This window comes from Canis lupus, chromosome 10 (genome assembly GCF_048164855.1).
Source record: "Canis lupus baileyi chromosome 10, mCanLup2.hap1, whole genome shotgun sequence".
Classification (NCBI taxonomy): domain Eukaryota; kingdom Metazoa; phylum Chordata; class Mammalia; order Carnivora; family Canidae; genus Canis; species Canis lupus.
Genome location: NC_132847.1, coordinates 54,256,040 through 54,273,357, shown reverse-complemented (window position 1 = coordinate 54,273,357; position 17,318 = coordinate 54,256,040). Strand labels below are relative to the sequence as shown.

The window sequence follows — 17,318 nt, the reverse complement described above, 5'->3', positions numbered from 1 at the left end:
GTGCATATCTGTCAAAACTCATTGGATGATACACTTACGATGTATACATTTCACTGTAAGTAAATATTACCAAAAAAAAAAAAGTGAACAGCTTTCTATCAGTCTGCCTCAATGTAAGGACTTGTCATAATGACTGCTATTGGCAAGGTACCAATTTGTCTAATGGACTTTCTAGTAGCCTCAACACAACAGGTGTATTCTATTGGGAGCTTGTTATTATATTTGTTACTGTTTCTTTGCTCTGAAAAATAGTGAAAACTCTCTCACAAGCAGGTCATTTGAAGGTCCAAGTTTCCTTCTACCATGTGGTCATGCAAGGGACTGGTTTCCCAGGATGGCTTTCAGTCATGATTTCATCATATATTTATTGAGTTACTGTTGAGTTACTATTGGTTACTTGTAAAATTATTGTAGAAGGTATGTTCTACTTAGTTCAGGCTCACATATCTTCAGGGTAACTGAGCATGTCTACAGTGATTTATTGTCTTCTTATTTTTGAGAGGCTGATAACACAAGAGGAAGCAATCATGTCCTGTGTGTCCCCCAAGGGCTATGCAAGGATCCAGGTAGAGCTGCAGGGAGATAAGCAAGCTTTGGTCCAGAAAGAGGAAAATCTTTCTGATCGCCAATGTCTTCTGGCAATGAGACACACTTTTGGGAAAGTAGAAGCATGCCATTCACTGGACAACTTTTTCCTGGATGTGTCACTTCTTCCTTTCCCTTAGCTTCTTCCTCACAGTTCATAACCATACTCCATGAATCAGTTATGTATTGTTACAAAAACAAATCACTCCAAAACTTAATAGCTTAGAAATGCATACATGTATTTTTTCATAGTTTTTGTAGGTCAAAAATCTGAGCACAGATTAGCTGGATCTTCTGTTTCAACGTCTTTCACAAGATGTTGACTAGGGCTGGAATGTCTTCTGGAGGTTTCACTGGGGATAAGAGAACTTTAGTTCCAAGCTCATTTGCATGGCTATTGACCATGTAACTTGAGGGTAGTTGGTCTGAGAACCTCAGTTCTACACTGCCTGTCAGCCAGAGACTTCCCTCAGTTCCTTCCCACACAGGCCTCTCCAATGTGACAGTTTGTTTCATCAAACTCAGAAAGACAGTGTAGCTTTTTGGTCAGAAGCAAGTCACTAAAGGGAAGGGAATTATAGAAAGCCATGAATACCAATAGGCAAGAATCAGCCAAGGGAATCCTAGGGGCTGCAACCTCATTCCAGATTTCACCAACATAGAATGTCTTCCCTGGACTTTGTTCTATAGTTCCTGTTCCATGTTGCTTTTCAGCATCATGACTTGTTGAGGCTATGGAAGAAATACTGAGGCCCAAGACCTGCCAAGCTCTGGCCCTAAGATGGTTTTTCTTTACCCCCACCTCTTTCCTATCTCTTCATGTGTAAATTTACCTCCATTGTCCAAGTCTTGGTCAGAAATCTCCTGCTCCTTGAAGTCTCCTCAAGATTCTAGGTGGAAGTTCTGCCCAACTGTCCACAGTCATGTCTTGAGCACTTGGCTTAGAAGCACTTTGCCTGCCTCCTGCTGAATGTTGGATGTTCATAAATAATTCATATATCTCCAGCTGCTCTTTTCAAGAATTTTAAGCATTTTGAAGTTTGTAGAAATTCAAGCAGAACATGGAAATGCTTCCTTCCTTTAATGTCCTTCAGTGGCCTAAGAGGGGAAAGTTCCAGCAGGAACGAAGGCAAGAGAAAAGAAGTCTTCTTAGAGTGCTTTCAGCATGATTAGATCCTGGGGACATTGTCCCAGAAGTATAAAAAGTTTTTTACTTTGTATGATTCCATTTCCAAACTTTTAATCACTTCAGGGAACACAACAGTCCCAATTACTGCACTGACTTCAAATTGTCTTCTGCATGCATGTACTGGTTGTTCCTTTGGAGATTTTGCCTAAAATACAGAATCAAGGCAGATGGGAAGAACTGGTTTTTCACCCCTTCTTCAAATCAGAGGTGGACATTTCAGCCTCACCGTTTCAAACTAATATTGGTATTTCTGGCTTATGCATTATTCCTAAGCGGTAGGGACCCTTTCTCAGTAGGTTCCCAATAAAGGTAAGTGAAAGGTCTTATCAGAGTAATTCTCAATTTTTTTTTTTTAGCACAGTAACATTTCTAGCTTCTGACTTGATTTATCAAAGGGGTTGAGGCTTGAAAAGGGAAGAGATGAAGCAATTTTAATGGTATCATAAAGACTGAAGTCAATACAAACCCCTTCTTCTTGGATTAGAAAAACCTAGATGGCAAGAAGCTTATGAAACTTTTCAGTCTCATTTAATGGACTCATCTAATTTTAGAGATAACCTTCAGAAATGGGATGGGCCCATGGTTTCAGAGCCCCTTCTTGTAGAACTCCAGGGAGCTTGGATCACAGAGTAGCCATGGAAATGGCTGGAGTTGTCCCAGAGTTAGGCTCCAGAGGGGGCCACTTAAATTGCCTGCAAAGCCCCAAAGATCCTCACTGGCTGAGTAGCCCAGACTTTCCAAGCCCTCCTTCCCAACCTCAACAAGAGCAGCTCTGCTCTTTCTTTTAAGAAAATGAAAGTTCTCTTTCCTAAAAAATTAATTCTCTTTCCCAAATAGTTTGAACATCCTTAATCTCTTATAATCCCAATACAGAATAGGGCAACCTGAGGATGTCAGAGAGGGAAGGAAATACCAGTCTACATAGTAGGGTAGAAGGTTAAGAAGAATACAGCTCAAATCTCTGACCTGATGACTTTCCACAGATTCAATGCAGTTCCAGAAGGAAGCTGACTACCATCATATGAATAATGAATTCTTAGAAAGTTGTCTGCTTGTTTCAAAATGAAGAAAAATTTTCTAATATTCTAGAGCTCTGCAAATAATGTTTGCAAATATGCTGTTTGGGAATGGAATGAGCTCTTCATTTTTAGAAGATATCAAGCTGAAACTGAAAACTATGCATTAGTAGGGTACAGAAAACAACCTAGAGTGGAAGAGATGGTTGGACTAGATTACTTGGGAAGCATATCAGTGACAGAATATTTGTCTGGGTAAAAACAGACTCTAGTAGCCGAGTCAAAGGCTCAAGGACCATTAATGTCCATTGATTTCTGTAAGGATGCTCACCCAGAGGAAGGGTGACCCAATAGAATGATAAGAAAAAAAGCACTGTTTTAGTTATCTAAGAACTAGATTTCCAGAAGCTGTGATCCATTGTACATTTTCAGAGCCAGGCCTCTATCTACATGGAACATCAGATTCAAACTATTTGGGACATACCGGCATTTCCAGAGCATGAATTTACTTTGGAGACCTCTTCCCACCAAACACAAACAACTTGCCTTTCCATCTCTGGAGGCCCAGTCGCTTTTTATCCTTGAAAGCCTAGCTAGATTCTATATCACCAAAGGAGCCTTTGATGATTCTATTTTCATCAATACTCCGGATGCCCTTTCAGATACTCTAGCCTCTCCTGAATCCTTCTGCTTCCCTTTCCTGCTAAGTTGTGAGCTCACTTAAGTCTGGGCTAAGGGGAACCCCTGTTTCTCATAAGAACTGTCATACCCACATATTGGGTGATCAACAAATATTTTAGTGGAAGGATGTTCAAACACTAATGGATGGATGGATGGATGGATGGATGGATGGATGGATGGATGGATGGAAAGCTCTGGAGCTGGTGGGGCCCTTGAGAAAGGAGATCTTGGGAACAACAGGAGTATGTTTTCTATGAGACTGATCTTCTGAGAGAAGAAAGTGTGCATTCACATTTAAGCATTTCATTACTAACTGGCACAAAGTTGGAGAACATGAAGCAAACTTAAAGCCATTTTTCTGATTGAAGTTGAATGAGATGAATTGCCATATGGACATAGAACCATAATAATGAATGTTATATGTCTTATCTCTGATCAAATGCATTAAATTATCAGAATCACCATTTAAACACTGTAAATTTAATGCCCTAGGGCCCCAAAGTAATTTCTGACTTTATTGCTTCTTTTTCTTGGAAAAAAAAAAGAGAGACTGTGGGCTTTCAAGACCATTTTCTAATCACTCAGCCTAACTGAACTCCAGACCAGATGGCCTGGATCTAAGCAAGGCAAAGAATACTGAGTTTGGATCTCAGAGCATTTTCCTCTATTGAAAGAGGAGACATACTATGGAAAGTTCCAACCAGACTGTCTCTGTGACAGAGTTTATTCTACTGGGCCTCTCAGCCCACCCGAAGCTGGAGAAAATGTTCTTTGTGCTCATCCTCTTGATGTACCTGGTGATCCTGCTGGGCAACGGGGTCCTCATCCTGGTGACTGTGTCTGTCTCCCACCTGCACACACCCATGTACTTCTTCTTGGGGAACCTCTCCTTCCTGGACATCTGCTACACAACCTCTTCAGTTCCCCTCATTCTTGACAGCTTCCTGACCCCCAGGAAAACCATACCCTTCTCAGCCTGTGCCATGCAGATGTTTCTCTCCTTTGCCATGGGAGCCACAGAGTGTGTGCTTCTGGGCATGATGGCATTTGATCGCTATGTGGCCATCTGTAACCCGCTGAGGTACCCTGTGGTCATGAGCAAGGCTGCCTATGTGCCCATGGCTGCCAGCTCCTGGGCAGCTGGAAGTGCTGCCTCTATGGTTCAAACATCCCTTGCAATGAAACTTCCCTTCTGTGGGAACAATATCATTAACCACTTTACCTGTGAGATCCTGGCTATTCTAAAGTTAGCTTGTGCTGACATCTCCATCAATGTGATCAGTATGGGGGTGACAAATGTGATTTTCCTGGGGGTCCCAGTTCTGTTCATCTTTGTCTCCTATATCTTCATCCTCACCACCATCCTAAGGATCCCCTCAGCTGAGGGAAGAAAAAAGGCCTTCTCCACCTGCTCTGCCCACCTTGCAGTCGTGGTCATCTTCTATGGGACTATTCTCTTCATGTACGGGAAGCCCAAATCTAAGGACCCCCTGGGGGCAGACAAGCAGGATGTTTCAGACAAGCTTACCTCCCTCTTCTATGGGGTGGTGACCCCCATGCTCAACCCCATCATCTACAGCCTGAGGAACAAGGACGTGAAGGCTGCTGTGAGGAACCTGGTGGCTCAAAAATGCTTTACCCAGTGATGTCTGGAGGACACATATCCCTGAGGATCTGTGCTTTTGGCTCTTGTGCCAATGAATCTTAGAATAATGTGTCCCCCAAAGAAGAGATATGTGAAGAATGATTACCAGAAAATAAAATTACATACATAATGGAGAGCTTTAGCTATTATGGGACCCAAGTTCTAAAAATTATGAAACCTAAAACCTGACAGGGTGGGACTTGAGGGGATGAAATGGTTGCTGCTGAAAAGAACAAGTAGTGATTTTCTGGTTCCCTTCCAGGCACATCTGAATTTATCCTTGCGAGCGGTTACTTCATTGTTTTGGGAAAAACTGCTCAGTACTCCTTTGAGTTACATAAAGATACAAGATCCTTCTCTGCAAAGGAGGCATGGAAGACAGTGTGGGGCAAACTTCATGATATAATAGTATAAAAAATTGTCTGCACTGGAGATGAAATGGTGCATCTTTCAATGTTGTTTTTCTTAGCAGCAGAGCTGATACTGGAGATGAGAATGAAGTTGACACTTTCCTTCCCCTGAGACTCAGAGGAGTTGGGATCATGTAGATTCCATGTAGAGTATTTCCTTTGAGGGCAAGTAAGCCGGATCCTACAAATGCATGTGGAAGAACTTAGCCTGGGAGCACTCATAGCTGGTATCCAGTTTTAAGCTTCATTTTCCTGCACTCAGTAAGTCTTATATATTTAAGTATATAGCCTGGCCCTATAGTCTGGAGAGTTAGAGGATAGACCTATGGGGGAAGAGAAGATGGAGCAAGGTGGCTGACTGAGGAGAAGTGGAATGATAAAACTGAAAAGCAGAGCCAGTTTATTGAACACAAGAGAAGGGGCCCAGAGGTGGAATGTGTGAGGATTTCAGTCACTGGACACACAAAAAGAGACAAAGATACTATGAGGGAATGAACTCTAAATGTCTCTTTTTCCTTGAGGTAACTGGATGTCTATTTTTTTTCCTGAGAATTAAAATTTCCTGATGAAAACAAATGCCCCCTGCTTGCCTTGCTTGGGTGTCCTGGGCTTCTCCTACCTGAGACATGGCTGGCCACCCCCTGTGGCCCCACAACTCTCCTTTCCACATTGGGCAGAAACACAGTTGCTGCTCACTGCCTGTGTGGGCCCTTAAACAGTTTCTCTGGCTGTTCCTGTCTCACCATTTCAAACCCAGTATTATCTGTCCCCCTGTGGTATGAATTTGCTTTTCCCTGTTGAGCACAGAACCCATCTACATCCTTCTGGCTCACTACACAGAGGATGACATCCACCCGGAATCAGTTCCAACCTTTCTAAGTCGAGAACTGACTTAAAAATGAAACTTACTTGCAGAGCAAAATTCCTTTTCAACATACTTCATTTTACTAGTTCTGACTTAGAGAACCATAACTAGTTTCCACCCAGATCTTTCTACAGGACTCCTTCAGCTGCTGAAAGTGCTGTTGTCAGAGAGCCTTCAGCTGTCACTTTCCTTCAGGAATTAGCTAAAGAGTGCTTGTAGGTGAAGAGAGCTAGCTCACCCAAGGTCGTGTCCCCTTCCTCAGGGGGGCATATACATATCCAATGATTGACTCATCATGAAAAGATATAAACATCTTTCCCTCACTCAGGATACTTCCAAAGGGCAATCCTACTGCCAAAGTTCCTTATGGGGTTGACCGAAGCTTTTGTTGAGACTACATCATGGGCCAACTCCTCCCTCTGCCCAATCCTGCTTTCTCATCCTCCCTTCCACCAGTGTTGATCCCAACATCACTCCCTCATAAACATTAGGCACCCTAATCTTTATACCAGAGTCTGCTTCCTGGCACTCATCAGGAAGTGATGTAACATCACGCAAACTCCATCATTCACGTAATGCATATATTCTCTTTTCAGCATCCATGGACACTGGCAATCCTGACAAAAATCATACAGAATAGTTATGCTGGCATCAGAAGCTTTGAAACCAGACATTGGTTAGATGCCACCGCCTCTTATCAATTTACCTTGAAGTTTGTTTTATACTGTAGTTAACTTCTCTGAAATCCGCCTACCACCCCCACCCTGCCCATCTCCTTAGTTTAGTATTTCCCATTCTCATTTTTTTTTTTTTTTGCCATGAACCACATAGAAAATAATGGGTTTTGTATAGCACCCTGGGATAGGTAGACGGGTCTACTCGTGGTGAAGGCAATTCACCTGGGGGCTAAGGTCACAACATGTCCTGCTTAATGACCTCAGGGTATCTCTAAGCTTGGCATATCTGGACCTTGTGGCAAACTAACTAGAAAGTTCTGATCCATGCTAGATGTTCCTCCTTAGCATCTGTTGTAAGGACAGTCATGCCCCTTCCCCTGGGGACAGATGATTGGACTATTGACCAAAACAGAGCTTATCATATTTTCTCTCCAAGGAATATGAATGTGGATATAGAAACTCTTGTTAGTTGGCATAGGGCTCTTGGGCTAAGACACCACATAAACGCAGGACTAATGTGACCACGTGCCTTGCAAGAAAAAGAAAGCTGGTCTGCAGAGAAATGACAAATCAAATGCTCAGAGAAGCATACAATACATGACCTAAGACATGGAGAATTTCTTTCTCTTTCATTTTATGGAAAAATTTAAATCCAATAGAGAAGATAATAAAATGAAACCTTAGGTATACATGTCCCAGATCCAACAATTCATGACCAATATTGTTCATTTATACCTCCAAGGATTATTTCTCCCTCTCCTGAATTATTTTGAAACAAATCCTGGATAGTCATAGCATATCATCCTTAAATATTTCTGTATTTACCTCTAAAAATGATTGATACTCTTGTAAAATATAAATTACCATTGTCAAACTCATGCTAATTTCTTGATATCATCAATTATTGAGCATTTTATATTTCTCCAAAATGTCTTATAAATGTTGTAATTATTTCAATTTTTTATCTGAGCTAAAATCCAAATAAAACTGTACATTATGATTAGTGTATTTTACTCTCTAGTTCCCTCTCTCCTCTACCATTCCCCTCCTTTTTCCTCCCCTCCTTAATTTCCTTTTAATTTGCTAGAGCAGCTCCCAGAACTCAGAGAAATGTTTTACTTCCTAGACCACTAGTTTATTATAAAAGGATGTTATTCAAGTATAGCCCGATGGAAGAGATGCATAGGGCAAGGTATGGGAAAGGATACATAGCTTCCATGCCCTCTCCACTCTCCCCCATGTTCACTGTTCACCAACCTGGAGGTTCTCTGAACCCCAACCTTTTGGTTTTTTTTGAAGATTCAATACATAGGCATAATTGATTAAATCATTGGCTATTAGTGGTTGTTTCAACCTCCAGTTTCTTTTCCAGCTCTAGAAACTGGGGAGGGTGAAGATGGAGGTGGTGGGACTAAAAGTTCTAGCACCCTGTTCAAGGTTGGTTCCCCTGGCAACCAGCCTCCATTCTTATTTGCTTTCCAAAAGTCACCTTATTAACGTAAACCCAGGTGTTGTTGACTGGGGCCTAAAATGAATAATAAGATACCATTTTACTTTAATGGCCCGGAAGTGTTTCTCAAAACTGAGGACTAAAGACCAAACATTATAATAAAGGTGCTTCCATTGCTCTTATTCAGGAAATTCCAAGGATTTTGGTTGCTGTGAATCAGGAATCTTTGACAAAGACCAAATGTATATGAGAAATATATCTTGATCATCTGAATGAACAAATATGTATCTCTTATCTGTTACAAAATTACATTACTACAATCTGCTGATTAAAATTCTGTAGTGTCTGTCCCTGTATTTCCTATAAATTGATGATTAGGTCTAGGTACTTGAGAGGTTTTTGTTTTAGTGCAGTTATGAGCTAATGGCTCCTGAGGTCTTCTGACATGACCCTAGCATCTTTGATGGCTTCCTTGCTTTCTGGTATCTCAACATTCACAATTTCTTCCCAAAATAATCATTTTCTATAAGGAATTCTTATTTTCTTTATTGGGAAATGGTATTTAGAAACCACAATCTGGGTGTCAAGGGTGCTATTGAGTTTATCATAGTTTCTAGGCCTTTCAGTGGAAAGAAGAAATATATGTAAATATAAAAAATTTATATGTATGTAAAATTCATACCTACAATTTCTATAGAATTTTTACTTAACCTCATTGATTAAGGTTATCTCCTCCCATGTACAATCTCGTTCCAGGAAAGTATGGAAAGGGCTTAATGTTGTTAGAGGCAGTTAGTTAGGTTCTAACAGGATGCCGGGAAGCAAGCAAAAGAAAAGTCAGAGACCTGTCCTGGCAGCATTCCAAAATAAAACCACAGGAAACCAGATTAAACCAGCCAGGCCCAAGATGGCTGACCAAATCTCTCTAAGGGTGTCATGACAGAAAACACCTGACCAAGTAAGGAAGAAAAGGCACATAAACCACATTCCTGAAAGAGATTACCTGCTTTGAAGAAATTTCCATCCTTGGAGTAATGAATATTCCACCCCTTTGTTAAAAACTGTTGATTAAAGGTAGAAATCCAAACCCTAGTGGGTACAGCACTCCCTGGAGCTCAATCTCTCACATCTAGAAAGTGAATAATGAGACTTAATAAACTCTCCTATTTGTACTGCTCATCTGCTGTGTTGTGTCTGTGCTTGAATTCTTTCAAGTGATGAGTCAAGAGCCCCCAGCAATATCTTTTGGATGGGCTGTGTCAAGGTCTCAGAGCCTGAGGTATCCCCAGTCCACCCAGCAACAAACTTACACCAACAAAATAAGATGTCAAGAGCTAATGTGGACACAGTCCCTGTAAAGAGCAGAAGTGAGTCAAGTTGTCACTGAGATGGTGATGTGTGTCCCGATTCCTGCATGTCTGGAAGTATTGGAGCCAATCTTAACAGCTAAGGCAATAGTGTGGTCCCTCCCACTTTTTCCTGAGCTTTCCACAGAAGACCATGAGTGGAGTACTGAGGGGTGACAGGCAGTGGAAGAGTTACAGAAGAAACTCAAGGCAGAAAGAGAGAGATACTCCAAAGTGGACCCTAAAAGCATCTCAAAGCCTCAGAGGTGACTTTCCAAAACAGGAGCAGTCACCTACCCTACCTCTGTTGGCCATGAATGGCCTCTAACAAAGAAAGGTACATGGTACAGACAAGTAAGATGGCAGATCCTCTTTGAATAGGGCAAAAAGTCCTGAATTCTACAAGCCTGTCCTGTTCAAGATAGATGTTGCCAGTATTTAAGAGCCACTTAGAAAAGAGAGTTTGTTACATAACTGAAAGGGTGGAGCCATAGCCAGAAGCTAGGTATCCAGGGTCAATGGTCCCCTAAGTTTTAAATTTTTTTTTAAATTTTTATTTATTTATGATAGTCACAGAGAGAGAGAGAGAGGCAGAGACACAGGCAGAGGGAGAAGCAGGCTCCATGCACCGGGAGCCCGATGTGGGATTCGATCCCGGGTCTCCAGGATCGTGCCCTGGGCCAAAGGCAGGCGCCAAACCGCTGCGCCACCCAGGGATCCCGTCCCCTAAGTTTTAAAACCATGCTTCCTCACAGTTTAGAATGTCTGGTTATTTATTTATAAAATGCATAAATGTTCTATGGTACCAGTATGCTATATATATATTATAAAATGTTTATAAAATAAACATTTTTATAAAGATTTTATTTATTTATTCATGAGAGACACACACAGAGAGAGAGGCAGAGGGAGAAGCATGGGACTCCATCCCAGGTCTCCAGGATCACATCCTGGACTGAAGGCGGCACTAAACCGCTGAGCCACCAGGGTTGCCCCCAGGCCCAGTTTTTATACTTAGGATACATTTGTAAAAAATGTAGAAAAAAGTCCCTGCCTCTATGAAACTTGCATTTAAATGGATGGAAATAGACAAGAAATAATGACTAACATAAATAAGAAAATAATAGAGGATGGTAGAAACTGCACAGAACAGGACTGAACACATGCACCTAGTTTTGCTCCCTCCTGAAACACACAAAAACTACAGTTAAGGTTTTTTTGTTTGGTTGGTTTGGTTTGGTTCATTTTTTTTTTAATGACAAACCACAAAAGTAAGAAGAAGGGGGACATCAGAGTGATAACATTTTGAAGTCTGGGTAGTGGATGGACTAGTGGTCATTTCCACAACAAATCTGGCAGAACCAAATCCTGAACCAGAGACAGAGACAGTGCTGTGCTACAACCAGATCTGCAGCACCGAGCGAGCAGCCCATGCCAGGTCCATCTAGGTCCAGGGGTGAATGGGTGCTGCTGAAAGAAGGAGGATTAGGCAGAAAATGTATAAGAAACAGTCCCACAGCCTTCACTCAACCCATGACATTGGCTAACTGTCCCTCAGCTATCCCCGCAAAAATTTATTCTCTGGAAAGGATAAAACAATGGATAAAACACAATAGCATAAGAAAGACTTCAAGCAACAGGACATCACTTCTGCAATCAACTGGCCTTTTTCAAGCCCACTGCTGCTATACCTGTGAAACTCTCATGGCAAGAGCTAGAATGCCCTATAAAGGCCTGGTCTATGGTAAGAGCTCAGAATCTATATGTTGGGGCACAGACAAGAAGGAACTTTCAAGGTCAAATGCTTCTTTCCAATCCCAACCTTCTGATTTTGAAAATGCCAGAGATACTGAGCTATAAGGATCTGTCCTGTGCAGTGGGTTTCACACTCTCCTAGACCTATTGTGGACTCTAATGAGAGTTCTCATTGACCGGGGGTTTATGTTAATTCTGACAGGAACAGAGTGACCCTTCTTCTCTAACGTTTTCTAAAAGCTCAACAGGATGGGTATAATGGGAGGGAGAGGGAAGAACGTATTTCTGGAGGGACTTCAAAATAATTGGATCTTAGGGACATAATCCCAGATGGATAAAGTTTCTAAACTTTGTCACTTCACTTTCAAAACTTCAAATCACTTCAGGGACTAGAATAATCCCAATAGCAGAGTGGAATTTAACTGGCTCATATAGGCAATGCATGGTCCTTTGTGGATTTTACCCAAACACAGAACAAACACCAGTAAACTTAGATCTCATCCATTTTAGGGGCTAACTCCTCTGGCTGCTACTTTCAGATAAGAAGATTGGCTAATTTCAGCCTCTGAACTATTCCCGGACCTCAGATAAGTGGTTTTCTTCACTGCCCTATTTACAGAAAAGGTAAGAGAGAGCTTGTAAAAGGATGTGTAAACTCTGTGGGCCCAGCCCAATTCCTAGCTTCATTCCTTGTGACTCCATGGCATGGGGTCAACTGGAAGGAAAGAGAGAAGGTTATCTTACTGGTAGGATAGAAAGTCCAAGAAGGAGAAATTCATTGAGATCATTTAGTTCCTGGATAGAATATCTCTAAATATAATCCATTCCAAAGTGAGTATTGAGGAAACAAAGGCCCAGAAAGGAAAAGAGACTTGATAATTCCCATACCTTGAGTGATTGGTGAAAGCCAATTCTTTTGGTAAGTGCTCCAAGTAGTTTGGAATGTGTGAAGAATGAATGAGTGAATGAATGAATATCCCAAAGGCCTGGGGACTATGAGAGAGAACTATAAAAGAGAAGAGAAGTCGTAACCAAAATTATTTGGAGAGGGGAATGATAGGAAGTGAGAATGAAGATCAGTTATCTCTCCTAGTCTTATGCCTCAAAAGAATAAAAATTCATACAAATGGAGTGTAATAATTCTCACAAAATTGATTAAAATGAATCAGCCACACATGGTATAAGCCAAGGTAAATGTGTGATGTTAATCTGAAATGAAATTAGGAAAATTAAATCCAATTTTGTGAAATCTCAAACACCTCTATGGGAGCCAAATATCACAAAGTAGATTTTAACCAATTTCTCTGCATTTACTTAGAACAATGTGAAGAGTCTCCCAGACTTCCAGGGCTGTTCTTCAGCTGTTCAGCAAGACAAGTTTCCTCAGTGGCTTTCTGCCCACTTTAGGTATCAGAGATCAGGAAGTTGGCTTTCTGAGTTCCTGTAGGTGACAGGGAAGATATATCATGGACAGGTTCAATTGGACTTCTCCTGTGATGGGGTTCATCCTCCTGGGCCTCTCAGCCCACCCGAAGCTGGAGAAAATGTTCTTTGTGCTCATCCTCTTGATGTACCTGGTGATCCTGCTGGGCAACGGGGTCCTCATCCTGGTGACCATCCTTGACTCCCGCCTGCACACACCCATGTACTTCTTCCTGGGGAACCTCTCCTTCCTGGACATCTGCTACACAACCTCCTCAGTCCCCCTTATTCTTGACAGCTTCCTGACCCCCAGCAAAACCATACCCTTCTCAGCCTGTGCTGTGCAGATGTTTCTCTCCTTTGCCATGGGAGCCACAGAGTGTGTGCTACTGGGCATGATGGCATTTGATCGCTATGTGGCCATCTGTAACCCACTTAGGTACCCTGTGGTCATGAGCAAGGCTGCCTATGTGCCCATGGCTGCCAGCTCCTGGGCAGCTGGAAGCATGACTGCCACGGTGCAAACATCCTTAGCGATGCGACTGCCTTTCTGTGGGGACAACATCATCAACCACTTCACCTGTGAGATCCTGGCAGTCCTAAAGTTGGCCTGTGCTGATATTTCCATCAATGTGATCAGTATGGCAGTGGCTAATGTGATCTTCCTTGGCATTCCAGTTCTATTTATTTCTGTCTCTTATGTGTTCATCATTGCTACCATCCTGAGGATCCCCTCAGCTGAGGGGAGGAAAAAGGCCTTCTCCACCTGCTCTGCCCACCTCACTGTAGTGGTCATCTTCTATGGAACAATCCTCTTTATGTATGGGAAGCCCAAATCCAAGGATCCTCAGGGGGCAGACAAGCAGGACATTTCTGACAAGCTCACCTCCCTCTTTTATGGGGTAGTGACCCCCATGCTCAACCCCATCATCTACAGCCTGAGGAACAAGGACGTGAAGGCTGCTGTGAGGAATCTGGTACTTCACAAACACTTTATCCAGTGATGGTGGAAGGCTCCTGATAGATCTCTATTCCCTAGTTTCTCTCACCTGAGGGGCTCAGAGAATATGCTAAAGGGCCAGTTTCATCTAAGGTACATGGGCACTCTGATTACACAGAGAGTTTTATGTGAATAGGAAGTATTTGATGGGACAAAGCTCTCCCGTTCTATAGGCACTTCTACAAAAGTATATACCATTGGTCAAGCCTCATAGCTGTCTATCTCTGGGATGCATACTGAACTAATTGATCGCCAGGAAAAATGACTCTTCAAGTTTTATTTTAAACTTACAAAAACTCTATTGTATAGATCTATAATTCCATTGCTCCTTGGTCTTTTTCTTTGAACATATTTGGATGGGCCCTGCATTCATGGTACCTTTAACATGTCCTACAACATCTTTAAAAACAGTAATATTTTTATCTTTATCCTCATTGTTTCTTTCTCCTTATTTTCATATTAATTCCTAAAACTGTTGCTTGAATTGTTCTCTTCCTATGCCTCCATAACTAACCTCTTCTGTCCTTAATCATGGTCCCCATCAGAAAATCATTCACACCTTTAGAACAGAGAGGTTAGTAGCTTGTGGCAAAACTGATGCAAGTGTCAAACACTCAGGACTTCTTTCTTTCCTCTTTTTGAAGATGTTATTCATCCCTGGCTTCTGTCCCTAGAGATCAGTGGCCTCCCATAGGTCATCAGAGTAATGTGGAAACAGAGATGTATTTAGGAGAATCAGATGAATTATCTTGTCCTGATGTGGCTTGACCAATGTGCAGCCAAGTGGTGACCATCAGGTGCTTTTCTAGCTAAGAATATCCAACTGTACAGAGCAGTGAGAGGGAGAAGAAGGTGATATCCACCAGCAGATATCTAACAATTGCTCCCATGTCTGGTGAGGAATTCCAAGTCAGCTCCCAATAGGTAGCAATCTAGAAGTCCAACTAAAAGAACGAGCAGAATAGAAAGTCTCAGAGCTGACATGAACTATTAACCCAGTAGGGAGGAAATAAAGTACCATCAAAACAAACAGCCTTTGCTGGAAAAGAGTTATTGCAGGAAAATGGTGAGACAGTGAAGAAAAGTCTCAGTGGTATTCTCTGTGGAAATCGGGAGGCTATTGAATCAAGAAAACAGAAGCAGTCTACTGAAGAGAAGCTAGGAGAAAAGGTGACTAGGAGGTAAAAACTTGTCTTATGGGAAAAGTCCACATTGATGATCAAATAAAATTCAACAGAAGTCTTTAAAAGTAGATACAACAATGCTTAAAATGAACTTTTTAATTAAAAGAACTAAAGTTTACCTCCTGGACTTAAAGGGAAAAAAAAAAAGAGAGAGAGAGAGAGAAAGAGAGGGAGAAAATTCGGTTATTTGAGAACATGTCAGAGACATAAAATGTAGACCTGGGGAACTCTAATTTTATTCATGAGAAAAAAACAGAACAGATGAACAGCAAAAAATAATTAAGGAGGAGAAAAACATTTTGCTGAATAGAAATTTTGCATATTTTATTCATAAAAAGTTCACTGGTTGCCATTTAAGAATGGTAGCAAAAGACATACGTATGTACAGTCGATCCAAGGATAAGTTGTGATTCTCACATATGCCAAAATAATTTTATAGACTCTTCCACAGAAGAAAAGCATATTTCCCAAAAAGGAACAAGAATCTGGCTGCCATTAGCCTCCTGCTCTGGCACCTAAATGAAATGTCAGTGGAACAGAGTTCTGAGGGAAAAGGACTGTGAGTGTTCAATTCTGCACGCTCTGACCATTACACAAATATGAGAGTTAAAAAGACATTGTTGGCACATGCACAGACAATACATATCCCTATAATCTCTTTCTCAAAAAGAAATTTTATTTATAAATTTCACATAACAAACAGTTACAAATAAATAATAGAAGGAATGCCACAGATATGGTATGTAAGACACAGTGGAGAATGATCAAATGCTTAAGATCAATAAAGTCTAATGCATGCTTGATACCAAACATACAAAAACAAATATATAAAGGAACAATTAGAAAATGTATCGAGATAAACAGTAACAACAAAGCAATGCTGTGGGATGCCTGGGTGACTCAGTGCTTGAGTGTCTGCCTTCGACTCAGGTCATGATGCCACAGGGAGCCTGCTTCTCCCTCTGCCTATGTCTCTGCCTCTCTCTATGTGTCTCTTAGGAATAAATAAATAAATAAAAACTTTTAAAAAGAAGCAATGCTGTGACCCCAGTTACATCTAGATGACTTTATTAAGCTGAGAAATTAAGAAAGAGAAGTACAGTTACAACCCATAGGTCTCATGAAAAATGTGGTGGGAAGGGGAATCTTATGAGTATAATTCATTGCACTGATACTGAAATAACAAAAGTCGTAGTATGCTTATTGAAATTTTGAGAGAAAATACCAGTAGACTAGTGTAGGATGAAGAGTTTTGGTAAGAATTAAATGATGGTAAATGAACAAAGAGAGTTGACCAGGTGTGCCTGGGTGGTCCAGTCAGTTAAACATCCCACTCTTGGTTTTGGCTCAGGTTGTGAACTTGAGATAGTGAGATCTAGCTCTGAATGGAGCTCTACACTCAGCAGGGAGTCTGCTTAAGATTCTCTTTCCTCAGCCCCTCTACTCACTTGCTCTCTCAAATAAATAAATATATATATTTATTTATTTAAAAAACAATTATCAAATGAAAAAGTCATTACTGAACTTGAGTAGATTTAAATAATTGTGTATTAAATCCATGATACACATTACCCAGTTTCTTAAAGGGCTTAAAGGTTTCTAACTTTAGGAAAGATTAGGAGATCTATTGCAATCATTTTAGTAATAGATTCAAAAAGAAACGGTGGAGGTTCCCTGGGTGGCTCAGTGGTTTAGCGCCTGCCTTCGGCCCCCGGCATGATCCTGGAGTCCCGGGATCGAGTCCCGCATCAGTGATCTCAATAACAAATATTGAGATGTCACTTGATAATTACCTCCATTTCTGACTTTTTTAAAGTAGCAGACTTAAATAGAGGAAGTCATCCTTGACATGCAATAAACTATCAGAACATCAGCAAGCAGCATGCCTACAACTTGGATTAGGACACCCACTTACAATGTTTATGACATCTGCAGAGTCTAGCTAATAATTGAGATCAGGAAGATAAAGAAAATAAATATTGAGATGAAGAAAAAAAGAAAACAATTCACAAATGTTGTTTGACTAGAAACAATTTTAATCGAATGCCAAAACTACAAGAAGTAGTAAGAAAGTACACTAGAGTGGTTTTATA

At 41.2% G+C, this 17,318-nt stretch overlaps 2 protein-coding genes across 2 annotated transcripts; both read left to right on the top strand.

Annotated features, from left to right (window-relative positions):
* The first annotated feature begins 4,157 nt into the window (after positions 1–4,157).
* On the top strand, positions 4,158–5,117 carry LOC140640969 (olfactory receptor 13C7). Its single transcript, XM_072840314.1, has one exon. The coding sequence runs from the start codon at positions 4,158–4,160 to the stop codon at positions 5,115–5,117; it is 960 nt and encodes a 319-aa protein (XP_072696415.1).
* Positions 5,118–13,085: 7,968 nt separating this feature from the next.
* LOC140640968 (olfactory receptor 13C7-like) lies at positions 13,086–14,045 on the top strand. The gene has a single exon (XM_072840312.1). It carries the CDS (start codon positions 13,086–13,088, stop codon positions 14,043–14,045), a length of 960 nt encoding a protein of 319 aa, XP_072696413.1.
* Positions 14,046–17,318: the final 3,273 nt, after the last annotated feature.